Source organism: Dromiciops gliroides, chromosome 5, assembly GCF_019393635.1.
Source record: "Dromiciops gliroides isolate mDroGli1 chromosome 5, mDroGli1.pri, whole genome shotgun sequence".
In the NCBI taxonomy this organism is placed as follows: domain Eukaryota; kingdom Metazoa; phylum Chordata; class Mammalia; order Microbiotheria; family Microbiotheriidae; genus Dromiciops; species Dromiciops gliroides.
In genome coordinates, this window is record NC_057865.1 from 219,303,873 (window position 1) to 219,328,587 (window position 24,715).

General features: G+C 43.1%; 1 protein-coding gene and 1 pseudogene across 1 annotated transcript; both read right to left on the bottom strand.

Moving 5' to 3' along the window:
• Positions 1 to 5,463: 5,463 nt before the first annotated feature.
• Positions 5,464 to 10,648, bottom strand: LOC122728952 (non-structural maintenance of chromosomes element 3 homolog). Its single transcript, XM_043967648.1, is given in 4 exon segments — positions 5,464 to 5,711; positions 5,714 to 6,209; positions 6,211 to 6,327; positions 10,610 to 10,648. Coding segments are annotated over 4 exon segments (900 nt in total).
• A 152-nt stretch (positions 10,649 to 10,800) lies between these two features.
• On the bottom strand, positions 10,801 to 19,652 carry LOC122728954 (annotated as a pseudogene).
• Between the last annotated feature and the right edge of the window lie 5,063 nt (positions 19,653 to 24,715).

A 24,715-nucleotide genomic window follows, 5' to 3' on the forward strand; every position in this document is an offset into this window, starting at 1 on the left:
CATAGTGACAGCAGTATTGTTCAATGAGCAATTGTGAATGACTTAACTACTCTCAGCAATGCAATGATCCAAGACAATCCCAAGGAACTAATGATGAAGCATACTTTCCAACCCCATAGAAAGAACTGATAAAAAGAGCACTTGTGGATTGCATATATATATAAAACCTGGTTGCTGTCTCATGGAGGGGGGAGGAAAGGGAGGGAAGGAGAAAAGTTTGGAACTCTAAATCTTATGAAAATGAATGTTGAAAACTACCCTTACATGTAACTGGAAAAATAAAATAAATGTTTGTTGAAAAGTGATTTAGAGCATTTATTCATATGACTATAGATAGTTTTGATTTCTTCATGTGAAAACTGCTTGTTTGACCATTTATCAATTGCAGAATGGCTTGTATTCTTATAAACCTGACTCAGGTTTTTATATATTTGAGAAATAAGGCCTTTAAAAGAAACACTTGTTATAAAGATTATTTCCCACCTTTCTACTTTCCTTCTAATCTTGGTTGCATTGGTTTTGTTTGCGCAAAACCCTTTTAACTTAATATGATCAAACTTATCCATTTTACATCTCATAATGCTCTCTTTCTCTTGTTTGGTCATAAATTCTTCCCTTCTCTATAGACCTGACAGTTCAACTATTCCTTGCTCTCCTAATTTGCTTATGGTATCATCTTTTATGTCTAAATCATGTACCCATTTTGACCTTATCTTGATATATGATGTAAAATGCTGTTCTATATCTCGGTTTTGTCATATTGTTTTCCAGTTTTCCCAGCAGTTTTTGTCAAATAGTGTGTTCTTATCTGAGAAAGTGGGTCTTTGGGCTTATCAAACACTATGTTACTATGATCATTTACTAAAGTGTCTTGTGTACCTAATCTATTCCACTGATCCATCACTTTATTTCTTAGCTAGTGCCAGGTAGTTTTGATGTTTACCACTTTATAATATAGTTTGAGATCTGGTATTGCTAGGTCACCTTACTTTGCATTTTTTATTAATTCCCTTGACATGCTTGACCTTTTGTTCTTCCAGATAAAAGAAGAAGTATTGACAGTCTATGTGGAAGAGGAAGTATCCTTATTCTTCCTGATTCTAGAAGGCAGAATGAAGAGGCATGGGTACAAAGAAGATTTGGGCATTAGGGGTGTAATTGGTAAATATTTGGTCTTTCCTAAAAGGTACAAGACAACATTTTCTTCATCATATTTCTAAGGCTAGACAATAAAAAACCAATAATTCAAATCCTGATTCATAGTGTTTGCTTATTTCCAAAGTGTAAATAATTACCCTGAAGATTTAATAACTGGGTCCCCAACTCAAGTTTGACCTAGCTCTAGCACACCCCCACTTGGGCTCTATTTTAAGAAACATTTCCTGACAATTAAATCTAAGTTGCTTCAGGATGCAGTGGTATGCCACTCATGGAAGTCAACACAAAGACTGGATTACTTAACTTGTTGGGTAAATGATAGTGGAGATTTTTGTTGAGGTTTGGGTTACATTAGGTGGCCACTGAGGTACTTTTCAACTCTGAAATTCTGTAAATCCTGTGAGGTAGGTAGTGATAGTATTGTTCTTCCCATTGTAGAGAAAGGAATTTTAAGACCTGGAGTAGTTATGTTCTGGAACTAGAACTTTAACTCAGGTCCTTTCGCCTCCACATATAGATCTCGTTTCTCTCGGTCTCAGTCTCTGTGTGTCTCTGTTTCTTTCTCTGTCTCTGATCCCTTTCTCTCTTCCCCTCCCTCCCCTTTCTCTCTTTCCTCTCCTTCCCTTTCCCCCTTCCCCCTCAACTGGGTTAGGGATTGAAGTTAGAGAGATAGAGATAGAGACAGAGACAATGACAGAGAGAGAGAAGGAAGAAAAAGAAAGATGATGATGAAGAAAAAGAGAGAGATGAAAGAAGAGAGCATTTGGGTGGCTCGATATAGAGAGCACCTGGCCTGAAGTCAGTAATTCCTTAAACTCCAGCCTTAGACACTTACTAGCTGTGTGACCCTGGGCAAGTCACTTAACCCTCTTTGCCTCAGTTTCTTCATCTGTAAAATGAGCTGGAGAAGGAAATGACAAACCACTCCAATATCTTTGCCAAGAAAACCCCAAATGGGGTCATGAAGAATCAGACACAATTGAAATGACTGAACAACAACAATAAAGGAAGAAGAAGGAAGAAAAGAAAAGAAAAGGAAGGAAGAAAAAAGGAAGGAAGGAAGAGGAAGGTGTTTTATAATTCTCTGGGCTTGTTTTCATGCTAAATCATTAGTCCTGGGTACAGCCAACTCTCAATCCTATGTCCCCATGGAGGAGAGTGACAGGAAGCAAAAATAATCCTATATTATTTCCATTTGGCTCTGAGTTATGTTTTTGTGAATCTTTTATATGAATGTTGGTATGCTGAGGCTCTGAGAATTAGTGTTTTTTTCCTTCAAATAACAAGACTGTACAGTGAGTAGCTGGAAAGCATCACCTTTCAGACCAAAGCAAAATACCAACCTATGATGAACTTTTGGGGGGCAGAGGGGAGCAGAAGGAGGTATCTCTGAGCTCTAGCCTGGGAGGCTTATGTGTTACCTGGAGTTTATTGGGGGGCAATGAGGTATTGCTTTCAAAAATCACCATTCTGAGCTTCTTTTAGGATCTACTGAGTCACTAGTAATGTCAACCAAAAGGATATAATAAAAGGCAGTGGCAGTAATGACTCACATTTATGCAGTGCTTTCTTCACAGCAATCCTGTAAAGTAGGCAGTGCAAACATTATCTCCATATGTATAAACAAGCTCAAAGACACAGAAACTCAGCAGAGAATCTAGAGTCAAACCTAGATCTTTGACTCTAAATGCAGTAGTTTTTTTTTTTTCTGTATTATACTGTGTGGTTCTAGATAAGTTGAAAGCAAGATTTGCCTTGGCAAAGCTAGGGAGGATATGTGAGAAATCCAAATCCAAAGCTAGTTAGTCAATAAACATTTATTAAGTTCTGAGTAAGTCAGGCACTGTGCAGAGCACTATGGAAAGTCTGACCTCTTCAATGGTGTCCAATCAATGACAAATTCAGTTCAGAAGCTATGGATCCTTCTTCTTTTGGACTCCTGTTCCCCATTCTCTTCCCTCCATAGACCTGGCTCCATAGGGCCATGGAGGCCACCACAAGTATTTAGGTACCTAGCTGATCCTTTAGAAGTGTCATCTTAACATAGACCTGCATTCTGATCTTATGTAAAAACTGTTTTATAGAGTTATATTTGTATGTCTGTGTAAATTCTGAAAGTAAAAGGGTTGTCATAAAAGAGTCACAGAGAAATTTGTATATTTCTCCTCTAGAGAAGAGGAAAGGAAGGGAAAGGGGAAGGGGAAGGGGAAGGGGAAGGAAAGGAAAGGAAAGTGTGAGGGCCAAATTGAATATAGGGAGAATTAATTGAGTGGCTCACCATAATATTGGGGTCCCGGGAATAATGAGGGACCTCTAGGTCCAAAGCTCCCTCCCCTCTGAACTGCCTTTTTAGATATTTCTCCCAGGCCAATAAGAAAGGAGCCAAACAGCCTCTTTTCCACAAACAAATCAGGTTTTATTAATGGGAATAAAATAAACAGCAAAGGTGAAATAATAAAATCAAAGACAAGAGAACAGGGAAAAAGAAATACTGATAATCCCCCTAAGTCTATACAATCCCCAAACTCACTTCCAGTTCAGCTAATTCAAAAGAGCAGGGCTCAGGGGCAGCTAGGTGGCACAGTGGATAGAGCATCGGCCCTGGAGTCAGGGGTACCCCAGTTCAAATCTTGCCTCAGATACTTAACACTTACTAGCTGTGTGACCCTGGGCAAGTCATTTAACCCCAATTGCCTCACTTAAAAAAAAAAAAAGAGCAGGGCTCGTATGTTAACTCACCACCTGGGGTCTGTAGCTTTGATGGAAAATGGCCAGGGCCCACGGGACAAAAACTGCAAAGAAAGAACCTCTTTCTCATCTCCTGCTGCAGCTCACACTACCAGAAAGAAAGTCACTCTGGAAGAGACGGAGCTCCCCCTCAGTGAGCATTTACTTTCCCTCCCCCAAAAGGGGAGGTCCTTCAAAACTGCCTGTGGAGAATGGTTTCTCCTGCTGACGTCATCAGCATCTGTCACTCAGGACAGGCCAGGTGCAGCCCATCCCAATCAGTCTGCCAAATTCCAACAATCTTACCACAAAAGGAAAAGAAGAAAGGAAACAAGCATTTATTAAATGCCTACTATGTGCTAGGCTCTGTACTGACCACTTTACAAACATTATCTCACTTGATCTTCACCATGCTTCTGGGAAGGAGGTGCTATTTTTATCTTTATTTTACAGATGAGGAAATGGAGGGAATTGGAGGCTAAATGACTTGCCCAGGCTCACACAGCTAGTAAACATCTAAGACTTTAGTACCAGGGACTTTGTGCACTCTGGCGCTCCCTAGCTGGTATAGTCTTTTTTTTTTTTAATGCATATAACATTTATTAAATGAAAAGTAAATGTGGGCTTGGCATAGAGTGAGATGGTTTAGTAAACCTGTCCTTGGATATGTGGGGGCCAAATTTAATATATGAAGAGTTAATTGGGTGGCTCGCCTAAATATTGGGGTCCTGGAGATAATGAGGGACCTCTAGGTCCAAAGCTCCCTCCCCTCTGAAACTGCCCTTTTAGATATTTCTCCCAGACCAATAAGAAAGGAGCCTGACAGCCTCTGTTCCACAGATGTTTTATTAGGGAGAATAAAGTAAACAGCAAAGGTGAAATTAATAAAATCAAAGACAAGGAAATAGGGGAGAAGAAATACGGATAATCCTCCTAGCTCTAACCTAAGTCTATTCAAAAGAGCAGAGTGATTTACCATCTGGAGCTTGTAGCTTCAATGGAAAGCACAACTTACAACCAGCCTTGAATGACTTAGCTGCTGCTGCTCCCACTTGCGCCAGCGCCAGGGAGGAAGAGGAAGAAAAGAGAGAGCTCTGGAAGAGACTCAGCCTCCCCTCAGCGAGTGTCCAATTTCCCTCCCCCAAAAGGGGAGGTCCTTCAAAAAACTGCCTTGGAGAGAGGCTTCTCCTTCTGACCTCAGTAGCATAAGTAACTTCAGGGCAGGCCAGGTGTGGCCCCTCCCATATGAGTCAGCATAATCCTAATAATTTTACCACAGATGGATTCAAGGCTAGGAAAGCTCACCCAGGCCTAAGGGAGGATGGGTCCTTGAGGCAATGAGTTTGTGTTAGAAAGTCTTTAGCCAACCTGGGAAGAGGAAGTAGTGGTTCAATTCAAGCAGGTTTTTTCACAAAGTCACAGGTTCAGAGAAGAGAGAAAATGCTGAATTGTGGGGGACCTTGGAGGGTAAAAAGGTCTTGGCCCATATTTCAAATGTCATCAAAACTTGGGGGATTTCTGCTTTCTTGATACCAGTCTGTAAAACTCTTGCTGGTACCTGAAAGTGGCCTGGGTGGCTCAGTTGCCGGCTGAAGTAGAGGCAGATGCAGAGGTGGATGCCATTTCATCTTGGAGGGCTTTGTTGTATTGGGACACCCAGCTGGAAGGCTCCCGATTTTGAATCTTGGACACAAAGCAAAGGACTTCCATCTTACTGGTCTCATGGGTGGCTCTGGGTCCCCAAAGGAATTCATACTCTGGAGGATCGGTATGGGGGACTGGAACATACTCCAAATATTTCTGACAAACAAACTCGTCCTTGACGTCGCGTTGCCGAAGGTCTTGTGCCTCTTTTCCGGATCCACGTGGAGCTTCTTGAGCACCTCCCAGACCAGGGCCTCCTTGGTCGAGTTGCCCTTCATGAAGATGAGGCTCAGGATCACCATGAGGAGGCCCATCTTGGCCACACCTTCGTCAGCCTTCATGCCATCGTCGTCGTTGTCGCCCAGGCACTCCAACTTGTTGATGAGGATGTAGGTATGGTACTTCTGGTCTATCTCCTGGAGCCAAAGGCTGAAGATGTAATCCAGGGTCTGGTCCACTCTCTGGATGATCTCTGAGGCCATGTCCTTGTAGTCTTGCAGGATGGTCTTCACCACGTCCATCCGGTGGATGGGCACTTTCTTCTGGTCCTTCACCAGCAAGAACTGCACCAGCTCATTCACCTTCTGCTGGACCTGGGCCTTGGTGCGCCTGGCTGGCTTCTTCTGGGCCTGGGAGGACAAGGCTGAGGACAATGCCAAGGAGGTGGAGGGCAGCGGCGGGGGTGGCAGTGGGCCCTGGATCCTCACACCCCGCCTCCTCCATGATGTCATCCTCTACCTGCGGGGCCGCCTGGGACTGAATGAACCCCAGGCTGCCGCTGCTTCCACAGTCAGTTTGCTGAGAGTTTGTGATTGAAGCAGGCTCATGGTGGAGGACTTGAAGAAGAAACCAGACCAGATTGGAACTCTAGGCTAGATAGGCTTTTCTTAACTTTATGTGAATAATTTGTATGCTTTAATATAAATGCTTAATGCCCCAAAACTGGTGCTAAAGCTTTTTTTTTTTTTGGGTTAAGTGACTTGCCCAGGGTCACACAACTAGTAAGTGTCAAGTGTCTGGGGCCGGATTTGAACTCAGGTCCTTCTGAATCCAGGGCCGGTGCTTTATCCATTACACCACCTAGCTGCCCCTAAAGCTTCTAATTTAAGGCAACCACACATTAGATTTTTTAGACAACACAATTTAGATTTTAAACATCACAATATTAAGGTCATGTATACATTTAGAAAGTATTGTGGAATATGGTGTAAGGTGCTGGTCTAAGCCTAACTTTTGCCAGACTGCTCTCCAGTTTTTCCAACAGTTTTTTAAAAAATTTATGTTTTCTACTCTATCAGACACTGGATTATTGAGTGTTCTTGCTGTAGAATTTCCCTTATCTAGTCTCTTCCATTGATCTATCTCTCTCTTCTTTAACCAACACCAGATGGTTTTGATGACTGCTGCTGTATAAGACAGGTTGAGTCTGGAAGTGCTATTCCCTCTTTTCCCTACTTCTTTTCATCATTTATCTTGATATTCTAGATCTTTTATTTTTCCAAATGAATTTTGTTAATACTTTATCAAGTTCTGTAAAGTATCCCTTGGTATTCTGATTGGTATGGCACCAAAAGTATAATACTTTTGGTAGTATTGCCTTTTTTATTATATTGGCACAGCTCAGACATGAGCACTGAACATACTTTCAGCTATTTAAGGTCTTTGTTTCTTTAAGGAGTACTTTGTAATTGAATCTATGTATGTCATGTGCCTTCTTTGGGAGGCTGATCCACAGATTTTTTGCATTTTGTACTTACTTGAAATGGTATTTCCCTTTCTGTTAATTCTTTTTGTGTTTTGTTGTTATATAGAAATGCTGCTGATATTTGAGGATTTATTATTTTCCTCTATAAAGTAGGGATGATAATAGCATCTATCTCCCAGAATTGTTGTGAGGATCAAATGAGGTAGTTGTAAAGCACTTAGCACAGTGTCTCTTACATACAAAAATTATATAAATGTTAGCTATTTTTATTATCATTATTATTTTTACTATTATTAGTCTAGTCAGGTAGAAAGCTTCTTGGAGTAAGAAAGTATAGAGGAGATAGAAAAGAGAAGAACAGGACTAGAGAGAGAGGAGGACTTGGCAGGTGGGTAAGATATGGGTAGTCAGTTGGCACAAAGGTGGTCAAGTCCAAGCTGAGGAAGTGAGGGAAACAAGGTATAGGGTGCTAGATTCAGAATCTAGGAAGACCTGAATTCAAATCTAGCCCCAGACTCTTAGTAGTTATACTACTCTTGGCAAGTCACTTAATCCTTAGATACCTTAGTTAAGCAAGGGTCAGAGGATACTCATGTTTGCAATACTTTTTTTGCTCCTTCTCTCCTTATGGTTGGTAAGCCTACATTTGGCTAATCCTACAAGGCCAGTGGGCCCTCCTTTTTGTATTGAGAGGGCTCCTCATATTCAGTTAAAAGCATAGCAACCATAGGTAGTTGACTCATATTTGGCCATCCTGTTATAGAAGGCTGCCTTTCCTGCATGTGCCATCCCCACTCCCCCATACAACCACATGTTGATCATGAGGTCATTCTGATCCATTCCTGACAATGAATGCCAAATATTTTAGGTTAGGCCTGGCTCTCAGGCCAGTCCACTGATTCAGTCCAAGAAATCTTGGCTGTTAATGTTGGCCAAGAAGGCAGTATACACAGTAATTAATGGAAAGAACTACCATAGACATACAGCAAAAGCGAATGTTGCAAAATTATAAAGAACAAAAAGCATGGCCTATTAGGAAATCTATAAGCATTGTATATTGTATATCTATATCTATATAGATATATTGATAATTTTTTTTCTCTTTTTTCACCTTTAAAAATACTATTTTATATGGGATGGCTCTTGGAAGGAAACTATGGCTAAATTAAAAAAAAAACAATGAAAATTATTTTATTCTTTTTTTTTTTAAGTGAGGCAATTGGGGTTAAGTGACTTGCCCAGGGTCACACAGCTAGTAAGTGTTAAGTGTCTGAGGCTGGATTTGAACTCAGGTCCTCCTGACTCCAGGACCAGTGCTCTATCCACTGCGCCACCTAGCTGCCCCTGAAAATTATTTTAAAGTAATACACTTATTTATAAAGTTAAAAGGATAGAATTTCCTAATTTGTGGAGTCAGGAGTACCTGAGTTCAAATCTGGCCTCAGACACTTAACACTTACTAGCTGTGTGACCCTGGGCAAGTCACTTAACCCCAATTGCCTCACTAAAAAAAAAAAAAAAGAATTTCCTAATTTGAATGGACACTGAGATCCCTTATCCAGGGCAGTAATGCTGGATCAGGAATGCAAACCACAGGGCAGCAGGAATTCTGCTAATTCTCTGAGGTGCTGCCTCCCCAGAGTTCGGACATTTTATAACTCTGGTGCCAAGAAGGCAATGCCAACTGTTCAGGCCCTGGTTCCCTTCACCAACTATATCCCAGGGACATTCTTTTTCACTCCTTAAATGGAAACCTTCTCAGTTTATATAAAAACAGATGCCAGTCCTACTGTAGTTTATAACAATGAGAATTTGTATCTTCTGAAAACAGATTATTCTTTCTGAATCCCTCTATGCCTACATGTTTCTGAATAAAACTTCCACTGACACATATCCTAAAGTATGAGGTATGATTTTTGCCATGACACTGTATCACTTTGGGCAAATAATTTTTTTTTTAAGTCTATCCAAATGTATCTAGGGACACTATTGAAAATATTTTCCAATATTTGCAGCCCTTGGTAGGGAATAGATAGAGATATAACTAGAGAGATATCTATCTATATATACAGCTATTTAACTAGATAGATATCTACATACACGTACACACACGCACACACACACACACACACACATATATATAGTCACGTATGTTTCTATATATGTAGTTTTTTTTGGTTTTTTTTGTTTTGGTGAGGCAATTGGGGTTGAGTTGCCCAGGGTCACACAGCTAGTAAGTGTCAAGGGTCTGAGGCTGGATTTGAACTCAGGTCCTCCTGACTCCAGGACCAGTGCTCTATCCACTGCGCCACCTAGCTGCCTCTTATATATGTAGTTTTAGCTCATGGTAAGCATATAAGAAATTCATGTTGATTGATTGGTTGACTGTTTGGACTATTTTCCCTGAAATACATTACCTTTTCCCCAGTGAAATCTACATCTGACATAATTCCATCTACACCTCCTCCATTCCAGCCCCATCTCACAACATCTTTTTCCCCTTGTCCACTTGAAATATCAATGTCCAAAGGAGCTTATTGTAATTTGCAGATTTAAAAATTCATTCTTTAAGTTCATTTATTTTAGAAAGAAAAGAAACTGAACCTGATCCCAGTCCTGATCTTTGAGGACCTTTATACTTCTCTAGGTAGAGAAGGGACAGGTTTTCCCTGCCTTTTGTTTGTTGGGTTCAGGTGAATTTTCTAGTCATGACAAAGCATTCCTTCTCATTCAGGAGTGACTCAGTTTTAGCCTTTGGTAAAGTACCTTGTTAAAAGTTCTTTGAAAGTCAAAATAAACTGTGTCTGCTTTTGTCCACAAAGAACTTGGTGCATTCATCACAGATGATTTCACCTTAGCAGGAGAAAATAGGTCATGATTACTTAAGAGTTTGGTGACTCAGCTTTGTAATAGATTCCATTAGCTTATCCAAACTTGGCCAGGGGTTTGTGGCTCTATTAAAAGTATTTTCCAATATTCTCAGCCCTGTCCTGATTATGGGGAGGACTAATACCAGGAACAGAAAGAAGGGTAAGCTGGTTTTGTGTGTTTGTGTATATATGTATGTGTGTGTGTGTGTGTGTTTATGTACTCCACACTTACAAGCTTGACAGAAAGGGTTAGTAATCCAGTTAGTAAATCTGTTCCAGGTTTAGCATAGAAAAGACCTTAACCCCGACCCTGAGATCCCAGTGAATAAAGATATAGACAGCTGCTGTGAGTAGCAATATTAATTTATTGGAAACATAAATTGAGAAAAAGATATCTATGGCAGAGAAGGAAGGGAAGAGGTGGGAAGAGTTAGTGGCAAGGAGGGGGAAAGTTAGCTGGTTTAGCATCAGGCCCTGACTGCTGGGCAGTTAAGCCTCTCTTTACCGTGGGGACTTCCAGAGAAGCATTGTCTACCCTGGACATCCTTTGCCAGCCTAAGGGAGGCTGGAGTCTAGGAGGAGGGAGTTCTTTATCCCTCAGAGAATCCAGAACCAGAGAGAGTTGCAAAGTGTGAATCAAGCCTGCCAGGCCTGGAAAATACTGGATAGAGGCCAAGGCCCCTACCATCCTGGGGTTCAGGGCCTGCAGACCAGTCCTCCCCTGGAGCTGCTGAAAGCTGAGAGGGGAAGAGAAAAAATAAGAATGGGATCAAGATCCCTGTGGAGTCAATAGAACCTCCCATTTAATATGCCTCAAGCACTTACTATGTGCAGAGGACTATGCTAGACAGTAAGAGGGAGCCAGAGACCAAATAGGCAGGAAGCTTGTGATAGAAAAGAACAATGAAATTGGAGGACCAAGGCTTTTTGAGTTTTAGCTCTGCTACTCATTACACACCTCCCTAGGCCTCATTTTTCCTTATGTATAAACCTCTAAGGTTTAATCCAGCTCCAACATTCAATCAATCAATAAACATTAAAGCACCTACTATGTGTCAGACACTGAACTAAATAACATCATCAGAAAGCCTCTCCCCCTAACTTCAGCAATTCATCTAGGGCCCCTCCAGGTCTAGGTGCCCTTCGCTTCTCAGCTAGAAAGTTCTTTCCAAAGGCTAACTTCAGCCCCTCCTATTGAGATGTCACTGTATTGTTTGTGGGTTTTTCTATCTTTCCATGAATGAAAAGATTTCTGCTACTAGACTTAAATTTATCATTCTAGGGCCTTAATTACTTATAGACACAGCACAGACACCTTTGCATAGGCTGGGGAAAGGGAGGAGAAAAGGACAACATGAGAAATTAGGCATCAACTCCCCCTGGGGTCCTGGACAAATGTGTCGAGGTAGCAGGTTTGAAAAAAACAACAACAATAGAAAACAAAAAACAAACTCAACCATTTAAACAGGTTGGACTCATCCCCAGTAGGCTAGACCAAGGGACTGGAGATCTGGGTTTTTATGACACAGCTGCTACTACTATCTGGGAGTTTATGACACAAAGGGGAAGATTCATCTCTGCTCTCTCAACTCTCTTCTCCCCAGTCCAGCAGTCCTCTACCCTGGGGCAGTGACTGCTCTTTGGCACCTAGGTGAAGCGAGAGCTTATTGGTCTACAAGTATCTGGCTACCCATCAGATTCCACCTCCAAGCAATAATCCCCTATCTATCACTTGGTCACTTGGAGTGAGGACTCCAAGTTTTCTTTCCTGACTCACTGAGAAACCTTGGGACAGTCACAAATTCTGAGATTCAGTTTTTCTATGAACAGATATGGGGCAAATCATCTTTGCCCATGGAGGAAACAGGCACTGGACTTCATCGTAATTGAATCTCTTGAGGCAATGGGTGCTGGTGTAGAAGGGATGAAGTTTGAAATCTATACTGAATCTATGGTTCCAAAGGTTTGTCATGCCGGGGTGGGAGTGGGGATAAGCTCCCACTCTCTATAAAATGCTCCAATAGCTTGCGTCTCAAATAGCCTCTGACAACCGAAGCCCAACTCCTCGTCTTCTCGTGGCGGAACTGTTTCCACTAACAGGAGAAGGGGTGAAGGCGAGTCACTGGCACCTTAAAACCAGTCGCTTAGTGCAGGTGGGGCTCGTTAGCCTTGGCAGGCAACCCGCCTAGGGGAAGGAAACCCTGATATTAAACCTCTGCTGCCTTGCAGCTATACCCATATATGGGATTTTTTTTTTTTTGGTGTGGCAATTGGGGTTAAGTGACTCGCCCAGGGTCACACAGCTAGTAAATGTTAAGTGTCTGAGGCCAGATTTGAACTCAGGTCCTCCTGACTCCAGGACTGGTGCTCTATCCACTGCGCCACCTAGCTGCCCCTATACCCATATATGGGAAAGGCTTTGGGAGTTAACCCCGAGGAAAAATCAGGAGTCAGAGTCCCTTAGGCAGTTGGATGTTGGACATCACATCCCTCTGGCAACTCCTGCATCGGCACTGGTGCCAAACTGTATTGGCTCTGCCTCTCCTTTGGATCCACCAATGTCGCGGAGAGGGAAAACCTGCTGTATGGGCAACAGCTTGTTTTCAATTGATCCGCCCAGGCCAGCACCCTGGAGAGGACACTGGTTATAAGTCACTCAGGAGCTGCAGCTCCTGTATCGGACTGCACAGCCACACTGTAGCCTGTGGCTCTTCAAGGCACTGATCCATGGTCGTCCACGACTGATGGAGGCCTACAAATACTGAATCTATGTGGTTTAGGCTGAGGTGGAGCATGGAAGCCGGAGATTCCTACCTGTGTTCTTTACCCTCCAGCATATTTGTAGGTGGCAATCTCAATGTCCACCCGCAACTAGGAGTTCATGACCTCCTGGTACTCCTTTGGAACTCATGCCATGCCCTGTAAGGCTTTCTGCAGGGTGCCCTCCAGCTCAGCCAGCCAACAGTGAGCATCATTGAGGGCTGCCTCACCTTACTGTTCATATTGGGACACAGCAGCCTCCAACTTGGAATTCTAGGGGCATAAGAATTAGTCTCCTTTCATGTGGATCCTCTTCTACTTCCCCATACCAGAGCTCAGGTATGGGTGTGGCTAGTGGGGAAGGACAGCCAGAGGACAAGAGGAAGAATATCTGGGAGACAGAAAGGACTTTGGCCGGCATATTTTGCTGCTTTGTTATAGAACTTATAGTCTCCTTCCTAAAGCCTTAAATCCTACCCAATCCTTCCTGCTAATGGAAGAGAGAGGATCCCAATTGGGTGAACTATTTCAAAACATGGATGATTCAAACCCCAGTCTTTAGAAGTGAGAAAGACCTGGTTAATTCTGATTTGGGTTTTGTGGAATAGTAACAAGTCTTGGCATCCTCTGAGAATGCACCAGAAAGCCTTGGGTGGGTTGATCCCTGGAGAATTAAAAGATCACATATAAGCTCATCTAGTCCAACCTCTAACAATTCAAATCCAGAGATGGGTAATTGCAGGTAGGGAGTTCTATTGTGTCAAATACCAATCAAAGTTGCCTTCTGTCTGAGGTCCATAGCATCAGCACCCACTGGGAATGCTCTGATGCTTAAGTTCTCAGGGTCTTATACCTGGCACTTGACATTCTCCACCTCAGTGGTCAGCCTCTGGATCATGCGGTTTAGCTCACTGATTTCTTCCTTGGTCCTGTGTAGACTCTTCCCCATCACTGATCACTGTGGCCTTCATCTCCTCAAACTGTAAGAAGGAAAGAAGCAGGATTGGTGATTCACACAGGGTGCAGGAATGGTATATCCCTTTGCCTCCATGACACCTCAGGCCAAGAGCCCTCTTCCCTCCCTGAAATATTCTCAGGAGAGGACACTGTAACTATTTGGGTCATAGAGTCTTCAGAGGGAGAAGGCTTTCCTTATCAGTTTCTAGGAATTGAGGGAGCCAGATCCACTCACCTTGCTTGGCACCAGGACTCGGCCTCAGCCCAGCTGCAGCTGGTGATGTCATTGTGCTGACCCTCGATCTCTGACAGTCCATGTCTATCTCTTGGCTGTTGTTTGTCTTCACCACAACAGAGGGGTCTCAGATTTGGCCTTTGAGGATCCGGATCTCCTGTTGGATAAAGGAAAGGGACCCAGATACATGATCAGAGTCTGGCCCCTGGGCTTGTGCCTACATTGGGGTGCCATCAGGCCCAATTAATGATTGGATCATAGGATTTAGAGATGGAAGGGACTTTAAACCTATCTCTTCATTAGGAATGGAAGAGACCTTCAAAATCATCTAGTCCTATCCCTTCATTTTACAGTTCCAGCCTAGAGAGGTGAAGTGAAGTGAAATGAAGAAAGTAAGCAAGTCACGACTTGAACCAAGGTCTTCTGCCTCTGGGGCCAGCACTCACAGAGGCAAATGGCTTGTCCTACATTGTATATGGCAGAGACAGAATTTGAACACAAGTCTTCTGATTCCAAATCTATTGTTTTTTCACTGCATCATCACCGAGCATCCTTAGGACTGGGTGGATACTCCTCTAGCTGTCTGAGAGTGCTGGAGGAGATGGTGCTTTGAGGAGCTCCCCCAACATTATACAGGGTCTACCTCAACCTCAAGGTTTTGTGTTTCCAGTCTCCCAGATGTCTAGACTAATGAGAACTCTGCATCTTGGGAATTTTATCCAAGGTGGTCCAAGAGTCAAATAGGCAGAGTCTTTGTCCCTTGCTGATGGTACATGGATAATCCAAACCTACATAAAATGCAGGAGTTCTCAGACTTCCCCATCAATTACTTGTTCTCACAGAGCATCATCCCCCTCCCATTGGTAGCTTGTTTCTTTTCATTTTTCCTTTGTGGAGGGAGTTAAGAGGTATGTGTTAAAGGACCTATATACCACTTTTCCTTCTGGAGTACTGAAAACATGCTGTGGTTTCTTTCATTTTTCATCATGGAGAGAGTATTAGGTGGAGTCATTCAACATGGCTAGGGAGCATTCTTTTTCTCTGACTTTGGCTAGGTCAAGTAGTAGTAGTTGTGGATTTCCAGGACCATCTCAGATCACAGAGTCATAGGATTCAGAGCTCAAAGGGACCTTAGCAATCATCTAATTCCTCCTCTCCTCCAATTTTACAAATGAGGAGACTGAGGTCCACAAGTGAGATAAGTTACCCAAATTATCACAGCTAGGGAAATGCCACGACTAGAATTCTATTCTAGTCTTCTTTCCAGTATATATCATATTCCCTGCGTGTCTTTTGGCTTTTTGTCTATCTAAGACTGCAGAAGTTGACCTTTCCCATAGTCATGATCGACTCCTTTTCTGCCTTCCCAACCTTTCCTTCTCCTTTGTTTCTCTCTTTATGAGATCCTGTCCTTTACCTCTTCACATGGTTCCTCAAGGAACCTGATATCTTCTGTCAGGGCTTCTTCATCAGTCAGTCTTCAGATCTGATTTCTCAAGACAGGCAAAATCCATTTCCTGTAGGGCCAACAGAGAATCAAACAATCAAGTTCAAAGAGCAACCCAGGAAGATCATCTCATCCATGCCACTGCCTCTAGGAATTCTATATCCTAGACCCCTGTGTTATACTGTACTCTATACTCTAATCTGAGTCCAGTCTATCTTTACTTTGCAGTCTTTCTGGAAGCCAGAACTTTAAAAATGATCATATAAGAACCCTCCCTGCTTCCTTTCTTCAAGTTTAATGTTCTACAATGGGCTGAAATTTTCAATTCCAAGAACATATATACACCATTCCAGAGAAAAGTGTTACTCTGTAGTATACTTAAATTCTTGATTGAATGTCAAGTTGATGACCAGAATGTATCAACTTCCATTTCCCATTTTCCCACCCATCCCAACCCTGCTTACAATCTTTCTTTACTTTTATTCCTTCCTTCCTTTTTATCATTTCCTTCCTTCATGGAAGCTTTGGATCTACTTATAGTTCCATTGCCCCCATTTCTATCCCAACTATCTGGGTCTTTCTAGTTTCTGCTTTTCTCTGTTTTCCAATCTGTGTACAGAGTTTATGTCCCGATGTCTCAGGTTTGGGACTTGTAAGTGGGAGGAACTCTCTGTATCTTCTCCTTCCTTTAGATTCCCCCAGTGACCCCATAGGGAACAACTCAAGTAGGGTATGACTGGGAAGATAGGCATTCATTCTCAGTTTTGACCCCAAGGGCCACCTCCTCCTACCACAAGATCAGGGGAGAAGCCATTGTTAGAGTTTACTCCTTCTCTAAACTAGGTATTTCTTAATGGGGAGGAAGCTGAGGGGCCCAGCATGAGATTTCCCCAAAGTGGGCCAGGCTCTCACTCTGGAAATCAGGCCAGGGTTGGAGGAACTGGGTACTCAGCTTTACAAAGAGGAGGCTCCCCTTTCCCCCATTGGGAGTCTGAATCTGTTTGGTATTTAGTGCAGCTCCCTTGAGGTACTCAAGTTACAGGGAATCTGTATAATAGATATCCCCAAATAAACCAAGGCCTTTCATTTTAGCCACTAGCTTCTGCTTTCCTCCAGTACCAGCAATTTGGAAGTGGGATGGTTCATACAGGCTCATTGAACCTGGGGTGAAAATTCTAGCCAGCTCATCCATTAGGAATCACAAACGGTTTTGGGTTAGAGAAAGACAGAGACAGATAGAGAAGCAGAGAGCAATAGAGACAAAGATAGACAGAAGAAGGGGCAGCTAGGTGGTGTAGTGGATAAAGCGCCAGCCCTGGATTCAGGAGTATCTGAGTTCAAATCCGGCCTCAGATACTTGACACTTACTAGCTGTGTGACCCTGGGCAAGTCACTTAACTCCTACTGCCCTGCAAAAAAAAAAGATAGAAGAGAGAGACAGAGAGAAATGGAGACAGAAAGATAGAGGGAGATGGAGAGAGACAGAGAGAAACAGAGACAGAGAGAGATAGAAAGAGAGAGATAAAGAAAGATGAATAGAGAGACAGAGAGAAGACTAACAGGTACAGGGACAGAGAGAAAAGCAGGTCAGGACAATTCATCTGCAGGAACTTTAGCCTTAGGTTAGGGGCAGCTAGGTGGCACAGTGGATAGAGCACTGGCCCTGAAATTGGGAGGACCTGACTTCAAATTTCAAACCTCAAACCTACTAGTTATATGACCCTGAACAAGTCACTTAATGCCAATTGACTTAAAACATCCAGCGCCAATTCCAGTCGTCCTGCTATATATCTAGCCACTGGACTCAAATGGCTCCAGAGGAGAGAGTGAGGCTGGCGACCTTGCACAGAACCTCCCTCATTTAAATCCAACTCGCTAAAAAGAAGAAAAAAAGAAAAAAAAAGAATTAAAAGAATTAGACAAATAAATCTAATTCCCTGAAGTCATGACATCACCCTGATGTCATGGTCTCTTTGAGAATGAAGAACAAGCAACAATAACAGGTCAACAGCTTTCTGTCTGTCCAGATCATGGCTACTGCATTGCAAAAGGCTGTGGCATTTCTATTCCCCCAAGAACTACTCATGGGTACAAAGATAATTATGGAATTCTTCCTAAATTTCTTGACTTCTGTCACCCCTGGTCTAATGTGAGTAGGCATGCAGTATTTGCATGTGGCCAGCCTGATTTAAGAGAATATTCATGTCAGAAATTCTTACTCCCCTGGCCCCCAGCACTCACTTCTTCTCGTAACCCCTCTCCTGCATGTCACTGAGCTCAGAGGACAATCACTATGAGCCTCCATGCTCTCCAAGGTCTAGCTTCAGGTAGCTGATGTATTCTTGGAACATGGTCTCCAAGTCCCTCTCATTGCATTTCCTATTCTGATAGAGTTGCCTCTTGGTCCCCAGAAGCTTGTTCTGCTGCTCCAGGAACCACACCTCCAGCCCAGGGAAGAAGGTGCATGATTAGGGCAGTTCCCTTGATAATTATTCCTTTTTTCTACAGAGGGGACCCAGAGGGCAACAACTCCAACCTAGAGCCTCAGAACTCCCAAGGGAGAGAAGGCTATCTGGGGAAGGCATAGCAACACCTTCCTTGTCTAATTCAGACTGCCCAATTGAACATCTAGCCTCTCTGATTTGGGGAGTCAGCTAAAGTTCTGCCACAGAGTATTGAAGAACATATGAATCTTATAATTCAGAGGGCTGCTCAACAAAGATAATATTCTAAAAAATTATTTAACAAGCAACAGAACATCTGAATTTTCAACCCATAGGAAAGGTCAGTGAAGAAGCCGGAGAACTCAGTCTGCTCTAGTTAGTGTAACAAGATTGAAACCTGGGTGGCACCTTAGAGGTCATTGAGTCCAGGTGTTCATCACCTTTTTTGTGTCATAGTCCCCTTTAGTATCCTGCTAAAACTTATGGATCCCATCTCAAAATAATGGTCTTATATGCATAAAACAAAACACAGAGGATTAAGAAGGAAAACCGATATATTGAAATAGTTTCATATGCATATATGCACATGTGCATGTATACATATAGATATATATACATACATATACATGGATATAAGTATGTATATAGGTCACTCACTCTATCTATCCATCCATCCATTCATCTATCTATCTATCTATCTATCCATCCAACTATCATAAACTCACACACCCCAGATTTAGAGCCCCTGATCTAATTCACCTTCTCATTTTAATACGATAGGGAAAATTAAGTTCCAAATGTTAAAGACTGACATTGGTGAGACCTGCTCTATGGAAAGGCCCATAATCCTTCACTCTGAGTACAGAAGTTGACAGGTGTCTGTCCCAGATGGAATAGCTTCTCCCAGGGAAGGACAAAAGTTCAAGATTCAACTCATTGAGAGGGGATTCCAGGAAGGTGAGACTTCCGAGGATAGGTTCTGATGGGATTTCTTTAGGGTGAACACCAGACTTTCCTGCCCTCCCTGCTCTATCTACTCCCCTTCTTTTGTTGTTTAGAAAATGACACTGCCATGAACTGCCCTTTTGTTTGGACCTTGTAGGCAGGAATCCCATTTCCCCATTTCCCCAAGTTCTTGCTGAACATTCCCAGTGGGTTCCTCCTGCCCGTATCCCCTTAGCACTAGATTCTCCTTGTGCCTCTCTGTGCCACAGTATGTGTGCGTGTGTGTGTTTGTGTGTGCGTGTGCGTGCGCACGCTATTTTCCCCATCAGAGTGTGCATTCCCATTAAGACAGGGCCCAGGTCTTTTCCTCCTCCTTCTGGAAGATAGACATGACTCTGCACTGCGGGGCAAAACTCAGGATTGGTCAGGAAGAATTGAAACTGACCTTTGTCAATGAAGGCGGCAAACTCGCTTTTGAGCCACTCAATCTGTTCCTTCTTCTCATGCTTCACACACTGGGCATTTGGGTCAGTCTCCTGGTTGAGGCTCTCATTGACAGACACAGTGGTGATGCCGGAGAGGCAAGCAGCAGGAGGCAGCCCTGGGACCCCATAGATGTTGTGGCTGCCAAAGCCATTCAGTTCCCTGTAGCAGGACACTCCTTGGTAGGGGGCAGCACTGATGAGCAGTGGCTAGGCCAAGGCCCACCGGCTGAGATGCAGCTAAATGCCGGGCCCCCAAATCCTGATCTGCAGGTCATAGTGCTTGGAAACTGTAGGGCTACAAAATGCTGGAGAAAAAGGAGAAAAGAACTGGGGAGATTTGGGGATCCTCAGGATCCATCTGAGAGGCCTCCTCAGCTCCTGGGCTCCTATTTATTCCCCCACCCCAGGCTTGGTTATGCATATGGTGATGGAACAATTTGGTCCTTTATGAGCTTGGGCGGTTAGCTCCACTGCTCTCTCGCCTAAGTGTATGGGACCCACCCAAACACCACAGCCTGGTGCAAATAATAGTTAGCACGTTTCATCTTCAAAGTGCTTCCCTAGCAGGGCACACACCCAGCCATCGCCCAGTATTGGGGACAGCAGGAATGCTAGGGGCAGCAGAGAAGGTTGGCCATGCATCAGAGGAAGCTGTGCACAGATTAATGTTGGGGGAGACCCCCTACTCCAATCTTGGTAGAGGGAGGAGGCAGTAGGGTCAGAAGGACCCCAAAGCAATTGGGGAGGGGGCTGCCCAGAATAAGATTGGTAGGTGGAAACAGAAAAGCATTGGGTGTGGCCAGAGATGAGAGGACCAATCAGGAGTAAGGCTAGGTTGAGCCCTGACATTCTCTTCATTATTCCAAAGTTTAGGCTTAGTTCAAACCATTGGAGGTCTCTGGGTTGGGAGGTAAATTCAAGTGCTTTTAAGGCTGTGATTACTTCCTGGTGGCTCAGGACATCTTTGATTCTCTGAGGGGATGGAAAGCTGAGAGCTATAGTCAAAGAGTGGAGGGGATTCTGCAGAGTATGGGAATGAGGGAAGGAGAAATAAAACTGGAACCTTGGGAGGGACACTCTAATTGGGGGCACATTTGGGAAAACAGGTTGTCAAGATGGGAAATTAAGAATAAGAATTATGTGGGTCATCTGGTGGTTCAGGGAGGGTGACATTTGCCATCATTTTATAGGTTTGGAGGAGCCAAGCTGGCATTTTAGAGTCAACTTATTTCCCCTGAACTTCGCTTGCAATTCAGGGAGCTGCTGACAAGTGAACTATGGTGGCTTGGATAATTGAGTCAAGCATACTTCAGTCAACTCAACTCTTTCTACCAACCCTTATAAATTATTTCAATACTTCAAGGACCTATACTTTTGTCAGTGTGGATACTCTTCCAACCAATTCAAAATCACAGCCCTGCCACCACGTAGCACATGGCTTCTGTGACAAGGGTCAGTTGATAACCCAAGGTCACCTCCAGGTTACAATAAAGCTATTTAAATAATAAGTATGATGATTATTCATTAGTAACATTTACCTAACATTTTGAAAGAAAAAACTATTAAGAACAAAATTTAAAGAAATATAAATGTTAAGGTACAAATTTAAGCCATGAGCCTTGGAAACAGTAGTATCACCCCCAGATCACTCTGCTTCTGGTGTGGCTCTCTCTACCACCAGCACTACCAACATCAGCACCACCCAGACCACTGGCCCTCCATCTAGGCCATCCCCTGAAGTCATCTTCCAGGGGAATAATACTTGTGGAAATGTGACTTATTCACTATTCAGTCAATAAGTCAGTCAATAAACATTTATTAAGCACTGACTATGTGCCAGGCAAGTACTCGAGATCTGAAAAGAGGCAAAAGACAGTCCCTTCCCTTAAGGAGCTCACAATTTAAGAGAGGAGACAATAAGCAAACAAATATATACAATCTATATACAGGATAAATGGGAAATAAAGAAGAGAGGGAAGGAACTAGAACTAAGAGGGGTTGGGAAAGGCTTCCTATGGAAGATGGGATTTTAGTTGGGACTTAAAGGAAGCCAGAGAAACCAGGGAAGTCAGGAGGTGGAGATGAAGAGGGAGAGCATTCTAGGCATGGGGGACTATTGTCCCTCATGGTACTATATTCCACCTTCCTCCTTGAAGTAGCCACATCTACTGAGGAACCAGGAAATACAGTGTTTATCACAAAAGTCCTTGGTACCATTAAAGAAAATGCATTACAGTCCACTTGGAGTTGAAATCTCCTCTATGTATTATTAACTCTTACTATTAGAATGTAAGCTCCTTGAGAGCAGGAGCTGTCTTAGCCATTTGTATACACAATGTTTGGCACGATGCTTTGCACATAGTAAGTGCTTAATATATGGTGGGTTTTTTTTCATTCTTTCATTTCTTTCATTCCTTTTTTCCCCCAATTAAAAAAATTTGGGGGGGGGCAATGAAGGTTAAGTGACTTGCCCAGGGTCACACAGCTAGTAAATATCAAATGTCTGAGGCCAGATTTGAACTCAGGTACTCCTGACTCCAGGGCTGGTACTTTATCCACTGCACCACCTAGCTGTGCCCCTTTCATTCCTTTCTTGGTAAATATCAACTATTATCAATGACTGCTTAATCAAACCTGGACGTTATTCTAGACGACTAAGAAAGCTTGGGGCAGACCAGATAAACATAGACAGCGATCCATTAATGTGTACAAATGAATAGAGCACAAATTAAGATTGTTGTTTGTCCTTCCTTTTCGTAGAGGACCAATGACATCATGGATTAGTGTCTTGACTCAAGGGTAAATTGTGCAAAATGAGTCTTTGAGTATTGAGTAGTAGAGCTATCAAAAATTGGTTGGTTAATTAGGGAAGATTTCTTGTGGGGGAAGGGCATGGATTGGAAGTGGGTAGTTAAGAGATGGCAGTTAGAGGAAGTGTCCAGTACCTAAACTTGGCAGTATGTTGTCAAAGAATTATGTAACATTACAGTTGGAGGGGAACTCAAGGGTCATTTGGTCGTTCTGTATCTCAATAAGAATCCCATCTAAAATGTTACTGATAGGGGCAGCTAGATGGCGCAGTGGATAGAGCACTGGCCCTGGATTCAGGAGGACCTGAGTTCAAATCCAGTCTCAGACACTGGACACTTACTAGCTGTGTGACTCTGGGCAAGTCATTTAACCCTCATTGCCCTGCAAAAAAAAAGTAAAATAAAATGTTACTGATAGGTGATTATATAGTCTTTGCTCAAAGACCTACAGTGATGGGGAACTTTTATCTCCTAAGGCAGCCCATGCCTAACTGTGGGCAGCTGCAATTGATATGTAGTTAAAGATAATGATAGTAATGATAATATGATAAAGTGGAAAGATCCCTGTACTGGAGTGTCACTAGCTCACTGGTCACTGGCCACTGCACCCTTCACCCTGTGATTCATTTTCATCATCTATAAAATAAGATTGGATTAGATGATATCTAAGGTCCTTTTATAGCTCAGCAAATCTATGGTGAACATTTTAATAGACTTTATGGTTCTGAAGTGTTTTGTATTTATTATCTTGTATAATCAAAACAATCCTGCTAGGTAAGCAGGGGAGGGCTTGCTGCCTCCCTCCCCCTTTTTAGAGATTAGGTTCAGAGAAGCAAATATAGTTACAACCAGCCAGGGCAGAATGACAGTCCAAACCCAGATTTTCTGACCCTAAATCTAGAAGACTTTTTTTCCTTTTTGTTTATGTTCATTCACTGGTTTTTCCTTCTCTCTACCTTTCTCTTTTCCATTTTAAAAAGCTTACCTGAGCTCTGAAAGCACTACTATTCAGTAAATACATATTGCCACTAATTCAGTAAATACATATTACTACTAATAATTACTTGTAAGCAAACATTTTCTCATGAAAATTTCTCCTTTGGGCCAAAATGGTTCTTATTTATTATTCAACAAATTTGGAAGAGATCAGTGTCATTGATTTTCCAGATGAGGTCACTGTCATGATTTTCCAGCTTGGGAACTGTCAACTGAGTTGTTGAATTATGGGATAATCCAATCTGTAATCCTATGAACCCCAAGGGTTAAGGGGGAAATAATAGCTCACATTTCCATATTCTTTTGTTGGTTTTCCTTGAAGAAGTAAAGTAGGCAGTACAAGTCATAGGACCATAGATTTACTAATGCCTTTTTTTTTTGCAGGTCAATGAGGGTTAAGTGACTTGCCCAGGGTCACACAGCTAGCAAGTGTTAAGTGTCTGAGGTCAGATTTGAACTCAGGTACTCCTGAATCCAGGGCCAGTGCTTTATCCGCTGCACCACCTAGTTGCCCCCAGGACCATAGATTTAGAGCTCGAAGGGACTTTGGAAGCCATCTAGTTCAACTCTCTCATTTTACATGTGAGGAAACTGAGGTCCAGAGAGGTGATGGGATGTGCCCCTTCCCCTGGGTCATCTAGCTAATAAATGTCATAGCTTGGATTGAAATCAAAGATTCCACCTTTCTATTGTGGAGTAGGTGAGGGGGGGAAATAGGAGATGAAGAAGACGACTCTTGCACGGAGGGTCAGATGTGCTTCCTGTCCCAGTGAACCCAAGGGGAACATTGTTTATCTTGGGGGGACACAAAGCAGGATTTACTTTGAGGCTCTTCCTTTTATAGTATTGAGTCCTCTTTTGGCCAAAGTGTAAAACAATGGCTGAGGGTGGGGTGGGCCCATCCCCAGCAATTACAGAGGCCCCAGCTTTTGTTGGGAAGTTTATAGCTGGATTCAATGGTGCCGGTGGTGCTGCTGGTACTGGTGGTATGTTTGTGGGAGGAAGTGGGGGAGGGCAGGGTTTCTGAGTCAAAGTGTTTTGCCTGAGTGAGGTTCCCCACTTGTGTCCTTCAATACTTATCCATTCCCCCTCCCACTGGCTCCAGATTCCCCTATCTTGTGACTACCTAACTGATTGGTTGGTTGTATGTGGTAGGAGAGAAAGGGGGTCCCACAGCGGGTCCCTAAGGGGCCCAGGGCCTCACAGCCTGACTCATCCATTGGTCTATGGGGTATGGCTTGAATTCCCTCTTTAAAAGCCCAAGTGTTGCTTCTGACTGTGTAATGCTTACCATCCTTGCCTCCTCACAATTCAGACTTGACCACACTCTCCCCCTTTGGCCCAACTACTAGCTGCCATGTTTTAGCAGTTGGACTTTTGGGCTCAGTGGTCACACTTCAGAGTTAGAGCATTGGCAGAGCCCTACCAGCCCTTGTAGGCCCTGAATAGACATATTTGGCCACCATTCAGATGTGGATGCATTGATGGCCCTTTCCCACTCACAGTGATGGGAAATAATTGGGTCTCCAATG